The sequence below is a fragment of the Syngnathus floridae genome, chromosome 16 (assembly GCF_059516105.1).
Source record: "Syngnathus floridae isolate MCC-2025c chromosome 16, RoL_Sflo_1.0, whole genome shotgun sequence".
NCBI classification, from domain to species: Eukaryota; Metazoa; Chordata; class Actinopteri; order Syngnathiformes; family Syngnathidae; genus Syngnathus; species Syngnathus floridae.
In genome coordinates, this window is record NC_142428.1 from 8,892,183 (window position 1) to 8,906,609 (window position 14,427).

A 14,427-nucleotide genomic window follows, 5' to 3' on the forward strand; every position below is an offset into this window, starting at 1 on the left:
AAAAAATAAAATAAATAAAAATTTGTGTCGTACGTACAATACAACTGTTTTATTTTGAAAGGCGTCGCACTTCCGTGTAGCGTACGTGTATGTAAAGAAGTTAGGAATAAATTGTACTGATTAATAATAGTTTTTTTATTTGACCTTTACAACACAATTTCACATAGCTCAATATAAATATAAACAGAATAATTGTATTCTTCTAATTACTAGTAGCAACTATTTAAAATAAATAATTTAGTGCATTTTACAATGGAAGAAAATTGAGCAGGTTTAAGTTATCGTAGGTGTGGCCCTCTGACACGACTCAGGTTTTTCATGTGGCCCCTTGGAAAAATTAATTGCCCACCCCTGAATTAGACGGATGGCACTACATTGAATCCAGGATGAGCGAGTCACCGAAGGGGTTCGAGAGTATTTCCGAACAACCTGAATATGCTTCAACCAGTCCGAAACTTTGCTAAAATTAACTTTCCTTGCCAGTAGCGATTCCAAACGAGCCGCCATTCCGAGTAGGTGCTTGAGCGGCGGATTAATTGACAGGAAGAAGGCGGGGTAAGCTAACACGTGATGCAAGTATTTTTTTATTATGACCTCATTTCTTTTCGGGTTTAATGGTCTTGACGCATCTAAAATGAAGTTATATAAATCATTTATTGTCTATATTATGTACATTATGAATTTTAACCTCCGAAAAATCTTTTAGTTGATTGATAAAAAAAATGAAAATATTGCACTTAAAACACTTAATTTTTAAAGTATACTAAATTGTATAACAGGAAGTATTTATTTGATGCACTTGTTGAACGAGAAAGACAGCAACACAACACCGCAACTGTCTGAATATGCATGCGGAATGAGTATTTTATTTATAACCAGTTTATAAAAATAAAATACAAAATAATTTTAAAAGAACTAACAACAGAAAAAAAAAGAAAAATCACTGTACAAGGCATTGATATGATACAAATGATATCATCAACATAAATATTACAATTATATACAATGCAAAAAAAAAACTGGATACATTCTTTCCCATGGAGACCTTTTATGGATTAAAACCAACACATACAAAAAAATCAATCATTAATAAAATTATAAATAAAAATAAATATCAGTTTAAATAACAGACGGCCATAATCAGCAAGTTACCGTTGAAATGTTACCGTAAATAAATAAAACGTCAAGTTTTTTCGTAAAAGTACAACAACCCCTTTCTAAGAACAAAAAAATGCGCTAACGCTACAACTGCACGCCACTTTTGTACGGTTATAACAAAAACAAAAAACCCGTGATTATCTTTTCAAAGTAGCTGTTTTATTGTTGTTTCACCCTCACTTCCGCTGAAGCCTGCTTAAATTGTGTTTAGGGTTATTTCACAATGCGAAAAGGGATCTTTTTGTGTTTCAAAGTGGCCAGAGAAAAGGCATTAAGGCGGCGGGACCAATCGCCAATTCGTTGATAGAACAACGGCGAAAAAGCGGCAAACATTGGATCGCCTACAAGGAGCTCTACATACTTTTGTTGCACATGTATCAAAATATTTGGCAACGTAATCCGTTTGCGCAGCCTATTTGAATAAAGTCAAGAGGTTGAAAACATTATTGGGTGCGCTTTAAAAAAAAGGAAAAAAAAAGAATCACAATCATTCAGTCAGTGCAGAAAAATTGCCCCTTTTCCATTGCACGGTACTTACTTGGTTCTACTATGTTTTGGTGTTTTTCCACACGTTAAAACAAGATTCTATTTGTAAAACTAGGTCAGTCGGGGTTCCAAACGGAATGGTTCATCAGATTTGTCGGATGTACAATTCGAAACAAACACACGCGCTAACATTAGCTTAGCATGGTGCTTAGCCTTTATTTTTGTGATCATTATTGGACTAAATAAGTTTTTTTTTAAATTCATGATCGGTTATCGGATTTTTGATGATGATAATTTTACTAATTATCATGGCGTTTTTCCGATCTGGTACAGTGCAGCGGAAATATAAGTCCATTTATTTTAGTACTCATAGTATCACCGGACTAATATGTAAATTTGCCATCATTTCAAGGTGTGGTAAAGTTGCCACCAAATGAACTGCTCATCATAATGAAGTTTGCATGATAAGCTTTTCAACTTATTAGTCACAGTGAGGTAAAAAGATGCAGCTTATTTTGTCTTAGTAGTGGATTCAGCATGCAGGAATGCATTAGTGTGCCGAGGGACAGGAAGCCGTTTATCGTACAAGCGGAGAAGAAGCTTTAGAGCTGGAATTAAACAGTGGTTACCTTTTGCTCACGTGCACAAACATGTCATTCCATTTTTATCCTCACTTGAGTACTTATTATCCGGTATGGTGTGGAAAATGTTACTACTACTGAAAGCGGAAGACGCTGCGTTGGTGTCAAAGGGGCTTCTGAGACCACCGCTGAAGCTGTAAAATTGTAGTCGAGCCTTTTGCAGTTTGTACAAAACTCTGACGCAAAAAACAAAATTGGAGCATTAAACACATACTTGGCTTGTCCAAAAGAGCGACGCAAATAGTTCCAGCGTTTGTGTGGTGCTACGAAGGTTTCCTGTACTCCCTCTAAAGACGGAATATTGGCGGCTCGACACACCGGCAGGGTTAAAAGGTCAGCTGAGACGCACGTCTGAATACAGCGTCATGCAAAAATGCCAGCTTTCAAATTCTGTTAATACTTGGAATATTGGCACACACACAAAAAAGGTGGATAAATCCTGGCTTGAAGAGGCTGCGTCGACGGGACTACAGTAGGCACAGGAAGGTTTGCGCGTTTCCACGCACTCAACATGACTGATTGTATCTTCGTAGCGTTGTCTTTCAATTGAAGCACACGCACAAAAACAGGAGAGGACGGGGCTTGCTTAAGCGATGCCAAGCATGAAAGGAAAAATCTCCATGAATACAACTGTACACTGCGGCACGGCTTGAGCGAAAAGCCCAAACAGTCTCAGGATGCAAACCGAGTGCATTAATGTGAGTTAGTGCTGAAAAAGTGATGATATACTGGCTGCATTGTGAATACAAGATGGAAAAAAAACGGGGAAGCGACTTACATGGTATGTTACGCTGCAGTGATTCCCAACCGCTAATGTGCCGAGGGAAATTATCCAATTTGACTTAATCGATATGAAAATAAAAATCGATCATTAAAATCACCAATCGTTTTTTAAGGATAATAGTAAAATGAGATTGAAATTATAATCAGTCCTGTTTTCCGTTAATTATGTAGTATTTTTTTGGCGGTGTGCTTTTTCTTTTAATGTAAAATGTGCGTTGGCTCAATAAAGGTTGGGAAACACTGTGCTACAGTACCAACTACCGATCTCTGGACAGGAAATAAAATCGCAGCTGCACTATTTTGTTATCCAACACGATAACATGAATATTAGAAAAGGTTAACGGAAGAGAGGGGTGCGATGAGGTTCGGAAAAAGGAGGAATACCGAAAACTGTTCTTCGTCCACCTTCGGGGCAACTATCTGGCCAGCTTGCTGGAGCACTTGCCTTCCCGACTGCAGCCTTTACCCCTGGACAGGTGGAAAGCGGCGGTACGGGCCTGCCGGCTGCAGCATGTCTCCTGGTGGTGGTGGTGGTGGTGGTAGAGGCGGCGCGGCGGGGGCGACCCGGAGAAGCTGGGCGGCGAGTGGCTGCGGCCCAGGCAGCCTCCTGCCAAGCTGCCGCGGTGCTCGTGGCGCGACGGCGAGGAGCTGACGGAGCGCTGCAGCGAGGACGAGCTGCGGGGCGAGGCGCTGGAGCTGCGGACGTGGTGCGGCGAGCTGGTCAGGCTGCTGACTCCCGTCGCCCGAGAGCCGGCGTATGGGGCCGACGGGCGGTGGTGGGCCGCCGAGGAGCCGCGGGCGCCGTGCATCAGCTGAGCCAGGCAGCTCAGGAGGTCCGAGTCGCTGGTGCTGCCCGCTCGGATGCGGTAGCGCCGGATCCTAAAGCAAAACAAAGGTCATCTTAAGTGCAACAAATATGCAGACGCACAAGAAAATGCCAAATCCCCGTGTCAAAGCACGTGGGCGGACCTGCTAAAAAATTGAAAGGTTAATTCATTCTCATGGAAAATGACAAAGACACGTTCAAGTACCTGCCCTCCACAGTGTTGCGGCACGGCGGCTTGCCAGGAGGTGGGCGGGGCAGGAACTGGGCGGCCAGCTGCTCGGCGGACGAGGCCGAGTGGACGGGCCGAGGGATCCTGCTCCGACGGGATAGGGGGCTGGAGGACGAAGACAGGGAGGCGTCCCCGTGCCGGTCCGAGCGTGAGCCCATGAGAGAGTCCTCCTCCTGGGAGCGATCCGAGGCAGACGACAGCGGGTCCCTGGCGAGGGAAGCCACGGCGGCCGGAGCGCGGCGGTCAGAAAGGGACGGTGAGGCGGAGGGTGATGGCAGTGGGACCGGGTTGTTGGCTTTCTTCTGCAGGAGCTTTTCTTTGGCTGAGCCCGGGGGCGGTGGTTCCAGCACGGGAATACGACTCTGCCGGCGGCGAGGTGCGGAGGGGGAAACTTGGCTGTCCACCGTTTCCGGTGCTAGATTGTCTTTCTCAGAGCCAGGAGGGGTCTGCAAGTGGTGTCCACTGGGGAAGGAGGGGCTTAGAGGCGAGCGGGGGGAGTTGCTTCGGCGGCTCGGCACCGGACTCAGGGCGTCCCCGTTGACTGGCGGCGGGTCTGTAGGCGTCCCCGGAGATTCACTCATAGGCTCTGCTTTGGCTTCGCTGCATCTCTCCGGTGTATGGGCGCTGTCAGATCCCGACGCCGAGGACAGCCCGGACGGACGCTGAGCTGTCAACTGGAGGGGGGAAGGAGACAAAAGGGACAAGACATTTCGAGTTAATCAGGTGTTAAACCCCCAGGGGGACGTGATTAATTGCTGGAGAAAGGCTTGTTGCTGGAAGACGACAACGTGTGACGCTGTGGCGCTCCAGCAAGTAGCCTGATGCAGGAGGAGCAATTTGGAGTCGCTTAGAGTCTGCTATTCGCGTGGGATAGTGACCGAGCCCTGGCGCGAATAGCGGAGTAGTTGACGCCTCCACAAACATTTCTGAAAGCCACAGATGGCGGCAAAACACTTTTTATTATTAGCTAATGCAACGGCCTCACGAAATGAAGCTTGTCCAACATAGCTTCGAGGCACCTAACAACAGCTTTGTATTAGACATGGTTTGGGCTTGAACACTGTAGCAAGTTTTGAAACCAAATCTTATGCAAGCCATTTATTTGTTACGCTAATGTTGCAAAACAAGTCTGAAATCATATTTAAGCATTTTACTGTCATAGTTTGTGCTATTTTGACAATTTCGATTCATAAAGGCTTTTGAATGGGAATTACTGTATCTATACATTATGCTCCGTCTCGTAGATAAGTAGTGCTTTGGCACCATCTTGGTGGCAATGCTCTAGTAGAGATGGGAGTGAGTTTTACAATACACGTCCCCAAAAAGTAGTGGCTTGCCACCATCCTGTGCCATCTAAAGCCATTTGTATACCTTCTCAGCGGGGCGTCAAGGACTAAGTTTTTCGCTATTCGCGGCAGGGCTCGGTCCCCATCCCCCGCGAATAGACTGGGTTTACTCTGTATCTGTGCGGGTAGTGATCGATGGAGACTAGTTGGTCAACGACAGCATGCAGTTACCATAGCTACCATTATCAGACACACAACACGTGCTATGGGGCATGGTGTCAGTCAAGCTCGTGAGCGCTAAACCAGGGACGGGCGGACAGCAAAGGTTTGGTTTCACGCAACTTGGCAGGGGGCTTCAGTGAAGAGAGGGTGAGGAACAAATACAGGGAGAGAGAGAGGAAGAGGAAGATGGAGAGCACAAAGACCATCTGAAACAAAAGAGACCATGCGACCTGTGGTCATGAGTCGACATTCCAAACGCGCACGCACGCATGCTACACTCGCATTCACAATATGATTCCAAACACGCCGCGCACACGCAAACACACAACTTGTGCTCAGATCACTAGGAGCAAGTACACGTTAGAGGCATGCTGTCAATGCACGAGCGTTTTGGCATAGTCAAACCAGGCCATGGGACGGGGATGGGGGGGGGCCAGAACAAGCAGCTGAAAGAAAATAAATAAATAATAAAAGGAAAAATGTTTCGCCATGGAAGCTGAATGAAAGTGGAACCTCCAAAGTCACAGACTTTTTACTTTTTCTTCTTTAGTTTGTTTTTTTGCACTGGACGTTTGAGGTTCCGCTATGAAGGGGGTGGGGGGGGCGGTCACCTGCTGCAGCTGGGCCCTGGTTATACGTATGACAGAGGGGAAGTTGGCGTTGGCGGCGCCGGCCGGGATGGCGGGTAGTTTCCTGCGACTAGGTGAGGGTCTGAGTGGAAGCGCAACGGAAGAGGAAGACGGCGGGCGGTCCCGGTGTTGGTCGGCCGACTGGCTGCGCCTCATGGCCAGCGGGTGGCGCTGGTGGAGAGGGTCCGACAAGGTGCTGAGGAGGGTGTGAGGGCTGGGGGAGCGCAGAGGGACGGGGACGAAGGTCCGGGCGGCTGCTTCCTCGGGCAGGGACGGAGGAGAGGTGGGGTGCTAAGAAAGAGGAGGGGCGGTGAAAAAAGGGAGGAGGTTGGAGCCCCTTTCACACCGACTGGAAACTACCGACACGGATGGAGGGATGGAGTTGACGCGGCAATTTTGGAAATTGTGATTAGGAATGGGCATAATCATAATTTCTCATCAGGAATTAATTACGGATGAATTTGAAGCAATTTTGTCAAAACTGAGAGATTCCAACGTCAATTGATGTTTTTTTTTTTAAAGTCGTTAAATGCCCATTGCTAATTCTTGCCATTTTATTAGTGAGCAAGACTTGCATGAGTTGTGTCACTCGCAAAGAAAAGTTCAAATCAAGCATGATCTGCAAAAAAAAAAAAGCCAAAAGCCCTCCGTGCTCTAAGCCGATTATTCAAAGTGTGGATTTCATGTCATGGTCATCCCATAAAAAAAGTGATTCCCAACCTCAGGGCCTTGACAATTAACAAAAGGATTGAATTTCACTTCCTTAACCAGAAGATTATTATTTTAGCATTTTAAACACCTGTTATTCACAGGAGACCGAGCCATGTGGCGAAAAGCAAACCTTCGGATATGTGCCTTGGCTTAATTAATAAAGGTTGGGAAACACTGATTCTCAATTATATCGTTCTTCACCACAGCAGAGTTGCCAGAAATGAGCAGTGACAGCTAGAACGCCGACTCAGCAGCCTTTGAACGGTGTCATGAAAAAACTAAATGCAGAGCGCAGTCGCTATGGCCGAGGTCTTACCTGGGTGAGGACCCCCTCGGTCAGCACTTCGGCAGGGCTGGTGGGGGTCACAGGGGGCAAGGCCTCGGCGGGCCCCACGCTGAGCTCCAACTTGTCAGCTTTGGCGCTTCCCTTGGACGAAGTCAAACTGTCCGGCTTTGCTTTTCCGGAGCCGGTGCTTGGCAGGCCCCGGTCCCACCCGGGTTCCTGCAGGACCTCCGCCTCCTGCTCTTCTTCCTCCTCTTCCGATGGGCTTGAACTGGCCTTGGTTTCGGGCCGCTCCACTAGGACCCAGTCCCGCGAGTCTACGTCCTGTCGGCCCGAGCTGAGGTTGAGGGCCACGAAGCCCCCACTGCTGGCCGCCCCGTCGCCGTGCTCCGGAGAAGCAGGGGACGGCGCTTTGGGAGAACCCCCGACACCACCGCCAGAAAGGAACTCTTCGTCGTAGTGCCAAATCCGCTCGCGACGCTCTCCATTAGGAGGCGTAGGAGCCTGATTGACTGGGATGATGGCGGCCCCCTCGGCTCCCTCCTCATCCACTTTTTGTTCTTGCTGCTGCTGGGCAGTACTGGGCGTCTGCTTTGTGGGACTAAAAGGACACCAAACAAGCAGTAAGCAAACATTTAACAATGTAAAGACAAGAGTTGGTTAATACAGTGCAGTAGGGATTCTTAATTAAGGTGTCAAGTCAGCAATAGGGCGTGAAATTTGCCTGAGGCATTCAAAATAAGGCTTCAAACCAGTGTTGGGGTTTCAAAGCCTGGGTTAGGGTTCCAGAGAGTCTCTGGGAACATACCAGGCCTCGAGGAAGCGTTCTGGATTGGGTTTGGACTCGAGTCCAAGTCTCCTTTCCAGCTCAAAGCTGTGGATGTTGCGCAGCTTCCTGACCAGAGGACCCTCGCGCTCCTCCGACACCATCTTGACGGGAGACCCCAGGCTGAGGCCTCCGAATGGGATTTGGTTGCCCTGGGGGTTACCTTGCTCCTCTTCAGCGGCAGCCTGGATGGAAATGCACACGAGCATCGGGTTTAAGGTTCTGAACCGATATCAGGTTTGTATACCAATAATGATGGGGATTTGCCGTTCACCTTCCACAAGGCCGTGCGTATCCGATTACGGTTACGGTCAAGCTCCTCCCACACATCAGCTTCCTGCGCTCGCGGCAGGTGACCCGGAGAACCTGGCACACGTTCGGGTGCGGCCATGTTGTTGTCGGCGTCGCTGAGTTGCTCATCCTGCAGGACCTCCTCGGTGTTCTCGCGCAGCAAGTCGCCTGGAATCACCGAGGCGTTGGCCATGCTGAAGTGGGAAAAGGAAACACGGAAAGTGATTTTCAGAAACGCTAAATTTCTTGGTCTAGTAATATCTAATGATAGGACATGCACCCCATGTGAGCGGGCGTGAGGCGAGTATGGTGCTGCGGCGTGGTGGCGCTGGAGCTGATCACCAGGCTGCCGTCCGTGGCTGCCCTCTCCCAGTCGTACGGGTCGTTCTCCACCACGTTGTATGTCTTCATGCTGTTGTCGAACACCGACATCAACAGCTGAGAAACACATGTTCAAAAAAATGCGTCAGTCTCCACCGGGGTTGTGGAAACATCTTCCTCTGAGGGCTGAAAATCTAAACCTGGTAGTCAGGCTTGGTGAAGTAGTCCAGGCTGGAGATGTGTTCCAAGAAAACACCGAATTCCGCCGGCAAGTGTTTAAGCATCAGATGGTGATCATACGTGTCCTTTAATTTGCCCACGTGCTCCTGAGTTAACACAAGTGCACGCGAGTCAAACATTTGCACTTACAAGATCGGAGACGGCTGAGATTGCTTTTGCCTTACTTTGTCCTTGATCTTCCTCCACGGCAACTGGCCGACAAGGAACTCCACCAGCATGTAAAAGAGGGACCACAGGTCGTCATGGCGACCCATCTCCTGCACAAGTACACCGCGGTTGAGGTGTCAAACACGTCACAGCACCAAATACTTTTAAAATTATTTACAATAAAAAGATTAAATGGCTAAAAAATAAACTAGCGCATCCCCACAATTTTCCAACATGACGTGTTTACCTTATTTTTGTGTGCGTTGACGGATGCGTAGCGCACTGTTCCCCGAAATCCTGCCACTGGGCGGGGCTGACGAGCATAGATGGAGGAGGCGTTGGTACACATGAAAAAAGATTCCATGCCGTGAATTGGGGGGGGGGGGGTCACTTACCGGCCGAACCTCTTGGCACGAGTTGGTGAACTGGCGGGCTAAGCCAAAGTCCAGCATGTAGCATGTGCGGCAGGTGCTGGGGAAGCGACCCATGGCGAAGTTGGACTGAAGAAATAAAATACCTCAGCAAAAATATGAACAAATTCCACATGATGGCCCACTCAGGTCTGTAATCCGGACCGCCATTCGCATTTTTTCCCCAAACATAGTTAATTATTTGGTATTTATTCATTTTCTTTCTTTAATAGACGTCTTGTGAATAAAAGAAGCTTACTGGTTTGATATCACGATGCAGGAATCCCACTGAGTGGATGCTCTCGATGGCCTCTAGGATTTGCCGACCCAGACGCAGCGTGGTGCTGATGCTGAACGTCCCCCGGCTCATGCTCCTCCTCAGGTCAGCCAGATTACGACCCTGCCAGGACACGTCGAAGATTAGCTTGTCTCTCTCATATTCCGTAGCAGCAGAAGCATTTTCAAAATAACCTCTTTAATCTTTTCGTTTTAGCAAAGCACAAGGAAAGACAAAGGCAACCAACCTGAAGCTCCATCACCACGTAGTTGAAGCGGTCGTTGCGGCCGCATCCTACAAAGCGACACACGTGATCCTTCCCTGCGAGGAACAAAATGCAAGCGACGTCAGACATGCTTATCGACTAGTTGGTCGCTTGATTCCTACACACTGACCCAATTTTTATGTTGGCTCTACTCATGTTCAACATGCCTGTTGGGTGCTAAATGATTTTTTGAAATAAAATCCTAGTGGGCGTTCTTAAATCAAAATGGCCACTTGAACCAAAATGGCAACCTAGCATCGGTCTTATTGTGAGGATCCCTTCGATGTTTTCTCTTAACAGCTGTGCTGGTGTGCAGTTTTGGACGAAGAGCTGAGGAGTCGGGTTTCATCTCCGGTAACGTTCGGGTTCCCTCGGGGGAGGCAACGCAAGCACGACGTCCCGAGGCATCGGCCATTAGATAGCTAACACGATCCCGGTCTATTGATTTTTCCTCTCGGATGAGGAGGGACATAAAGGGCGGGTGATGTAAAAGACAAAGAAGAGGAAAGGTGTCTGTTGTGCCACCTGAAACATGTACGCTAGCTTAAGTGACTCGCATACTCATGATTGTCCAGCTGGCCACATTTTATTTTATGTGAAAACGGTTTTGGGGGCTTTTTTTTTTTTTTTAAATCCAAGACAGCCGCTTCAGACTATGACAGACTTTTGATGTCTTGAAACTTGGCGTTTTCAAACTATATTGTGAGTCTACACGCGTTCGACATGCCTGGTGACGCCTGGAAATGATCTTAAAATGCCTGCCTCAAAGCAAGACGGCAAGATTTCCTGTCTCTCTTCAAGCAGGGCTCTTTTTGAAAGACCTCTGGCAAGAATCCCAAAGATCATCTCGGGTGACTGGCGTCAGCAGGTCAGAGCGGTCAGGACGATCAATAGGTTGAAAAATGACTCCGGATGCATTGGAGGACTCACCCTGCAGCTTCTTCAGCACAGCCACCTCCATCTTGAGGACCTGCTTGGGCTGCTGAGCCGACTCCACCTTGAGCGCCACGCTGACACGGGTCAGCAGGTCCAGCGCCTCGTAGATCTCCCCAAAACCACCGCCCCCGATCTTCTTCACCTGAACGCCAAGAGAATGGGCAAAAAGAATAAAAAGAAACATTAATTCCCTGTTCAACACAGAACTAAAAAAAATTGGACGTGTATTTATTTGGTGACAGATGGGCTGCTCTCTAAACACCCTACCCTCAATTAAACGCACTAGGAAAACGCACACGGCAATCATTTACTGCGCGCATCTTCTCATCTGATTGGCACCCTACCTCTGCAACCTTTACACTCTCACCTCTCAGCACTGAGCGGCGCTTTCATTTCCCTAAGCCGCCGCGTGCCCTTCGCTGTCCTCCATGCGGGGATTAACTGCAGCATTCTTACGTAAGTGAGCTCCTAAGCGGATAGGAAGCGGAGACACGGCGAGGAGCTAACGCGGCCGGCGCTCAAGGAGTCGCTCTCGCTCGTTTTCTCTCCCTGGGACCAACTCCCCCCCTCTTGCCGCTTTTATAGCTCAATGATTGCCAGAAATAGCAACGGCGAGGCTATTTTTAGACCTCACGCTGCCGCAGTGCTACTTGCGACCCCGGAAATGCCCGTTGTGATTCGAGTCGCCAGGCTCCAGTCAGACTTAAGTCGACTATGTTACTTTGACATGCTTGGCTGAAATTGACAAAATTCTTGAAAATGAATTAAATTATTAGTTTGTTCTTGAATATATCAAGTATGTTGTGACAAACCAACTTGCTTGAAAATAAGCGGGGACTCCACACCACTCGCTTGATTTTGGTCACTCTAACTGGGGATATGCTCAAAACGTGAGACTTACTTATAACTCGCACAAATATGACTTCTGATAGCCGTCATCACTCACCACTTTCCATCGCTCCTTCACCAGGGAGAGCACGCTGAGAATGTCGGCTTGCTCCGCTCCCCCGCTCATGCCGCCTGAAGACCCGGACCGTTATGTCGCCCCTGGCACCCCCCACCCCGCCGCTCTTAAGTGAGTTTCAGACGGGGCCGAGCATCTGGAACCTGTAAAACGGCCCTGTGGATGAAAAATGACAACAACTCAACACACAGCCATATTAAAAAATAAAGATAAATAAATAATATTTTTACTGTAATAAAAAAGTAGTTAACTTAATCCTTTACGTTAATTATAAACTTAAGTAAAAACACTGACTGAACTAAACAATTCTGCACCTTTTAAATTCAACATCTGCAAAAGATATATGGCCCAGCTGTCACTTTTAAAACTCAAATGTGGCCCCTAAGCTCAAATGTGGGCTCAAGAAAGAACAGCTGACAGCAGCTGACAGACATCACTCGTAAGCCATTGGCTTAAGAGCCAGACCTGCCCGCATCTTAGCAGCTGCCTCCGAAGCGAGCCATGTTGTTCTTGACTCCGCATTGCTTTCTCAGAATTTGATGACAGACGGATTAGTGTCACTTTTAACGATGTAGTAAGAGATCCTTCCTTCCACACGGCACTCGCACAAACATTTCATTCATCGCTCGACACGTGGCGTTACGTAAGAGGCCTTCACACAAACTAAATCAGAGTCATGAGATGGAACATCAAGGAAGTCATCTGTCGAGTTTTTGGAGTGGCAATAGCACACGGCGGCCGTGAAACATGACCTCGGCCTCGACCTCCTATCAGAACGTGGAGGAGACATCGCGATGATGGATTGTCATCTTTGGACACACAACTGTGCTCCCTTGTAAAGTTGAACAAAAATCTGAGTGCATTGTGGATGAAATGACACTAAAATTTCATCAGACATCAACTCTGTGAGCGTCAGATGGATTCACTTTGAAAATGTGATGGGGGAACTTCTCCATCAGAACTACAAGCGGCCAAACAGGAGCAGACTGTAAAAGCGACACCATCCTCCAAGAACGCCATGAATCACACACGACCGTGACCCCCACCATCCTCGTACCGTCTCCATGGCGACTACCGTCCAGTGCCACAGTGGCTTTCAGTGTGATGCAGCGCAAACTACAGCTACAATTGTAGACACGCATTCAGATATTAAATTTGTATTTTATTCGCAGCTTTATTTTATTACATTGTGACATTAGGAGTACCGAATGAAGTGCCCTGATCGTATATGTGTAACTTCTTAGCATTTCAAATTAATTCAAAGACGCTTTCATACAAACACAACTGAAATTTACTTTTTAGAACGTATGTGAAGCAGAGTGTCACGAAAATAGTTTCTTAGAAATGGTTAAAGGAGTATGTATGTATTTTCAAAATAAATAGACAGGTGAAATTAGTCAAATATTTTCATGCAAATTAGTAGCAGTAAATGGAATTTTACTATTAAAATATATGCAGAAAAAAACTAATAACATTTTGATGCAAATGTATAGCCAAAAACGACTTGGACTATAAATACATAGTCACGTAAAACCAAATGTGAATCCAATTTCTGCTGCACATGTTGGTGTGGAGCCAGCGTGAGTCGACCTCCTCCCCACACCCACCATCCATCCAGCCAGCATCATGCATGCAGCTCAGCTGACCCACGCAGTACGAGGCCGTGGCGTCAAGTGGACCCGCCTGCGTCCAAATCACGCGTGGCCGTACTACGCGTTCACATGAACACAGCCACAATGCAATGCGAGCGGCGTGTCGTGTTTTGGGAGTGGGGTCGAGGGAAGTGGGGGGATGCACAGCCGCCGCAGTGGCCGTGGACACAGCAACGGTTGCGTGGGGAAAACGTTGCCAAAGCAGCAGACTGACTCAAACGCTGGCATGGAGACGAACGCTATCAAGCGTGGCAACACAAACAGCAAGGCTGGGGGAAAATGGCGTGGCGCGGGAATGCAAAGCGAAGGTCTTTACCTCGCCTTGATCCGAAAACGAGCAGCCCGGGTGTGGTTAGTGAAGGGCCGCTACATCCACGGAGGAGGCTCGCAGCGACGCGGAACTGGATCCCATCGTGGCGTGGAGACGGAAAAAGAGTGCGGAAAGCCTTTGAAATCGGTTTCTCTTGCTCCGGGGTTGTCACCTCAGCATCTCTTGTGTCGGTCGATGCGGACCCGTGACGTGACTCGACGTGACGTGAATCGACGGGACTTCCTACGTGCGCGCCCCCGAGGCTTCAAGCCCTCGCAACAAGCCAGCCGAACACGCGCACGGGAGCGAAAAGCGCGTTCGCGCGCGTCGTCATCACACCGACTTATGGTAGCGAATAGTATACGCATACGCACGCATTTTAACCGTCTAAAAATTCCAAAACCCGCTGATAAAAACACACGAAGTCATACCTCAAAAGAAAATGATTTTAAATTTAAAACACGACACGGGTGAGCACTGGTTAGCACATCATTCTCACTGCGGAGGTTGTGGGTTCGATGCTGGCTTCGGCCT

General features: G+C 48.0%; 1 protein-coding gene across 2 annotated transcripts; it reads right to left on the reverse strand.

Moving 5' to 3' along the window:
* Window positions 1-840: 840 nt before the first annotated feature.
* ttbk2a (tau tubulin kinase 2a) lies at window positions 841-14,218 on the reverse strand. 2 transcript variants are annotated; one of them, XM_088400010.1, is made up of 16 exons: window positions 13,900-14,218; window positions 11,914-12,087; window positions 10,962-11,109; window positions 10,014-10,087; window positions 9,749-9,889; window positions 9,475-9,579; window positions 9,327-9,392; window positions 9,097-9,189; window positions 8,893-9,018; window positions 8,652-8,809; window positions 8,355-8,565; window positions 8,063-8,265; window positions 7,288-7,855; window positions 6,243-6,551; window positions 4,100-4,797; window positions 841-3,947 (listed from the first exon to the last, which is right to left on the reverse strand). In XM_088400010.1, the coding sequence occupies exons 2-16, from the start codon at window positions 11,980-11,982 to the stop codon at window positions 3,485-3,487; spliced, it is 3,432 nt and encodes a 1,143-aa protein (XP_088256136.1). In that variant the 5' UTR covers window positions 11,983-12,087; window positions 13,900-14,218; the 3' UTR covers window positions 841-3,484. The 2 variants fall into 2 exon arrangements, with proteins under 2 accessions (XP_088256136.1, XP_088256137.1); XM_088400011.1 differs by lacking the exon at window positions 6,243-6,551 and having other exon boundaries at window positions 13,900-14,212.
* Window positions 14,219-14,427: the final 209 nt, after the last annotated feature.

Excerpts from the sequence above, each read along its gene's own strand:
- ttbk2a (XM_088400010.1), bottom strand. The coding sequence starts at position 11,982 with ATGAGCGGGGGAGCGGAGCAAGCCGACATTCTCAGCGTGCTCTCCCTG. Across the intron at positions 6,552-7,287 it reads CCGAGGGGGTCCTCACCCAG|CACCCCACCTCTCCTCCGTC; the intron begins GTAAGACCTCGG and ends CCTCTTTCTTAG. Across the intron at positions 3,948-4,099 it reads CGCAACACTGTGGAGGGCAG|GATCCGGCGCTACCGCATCC; the intron begins GTACTTGAACGT and ends GTTTTGCTTTAG.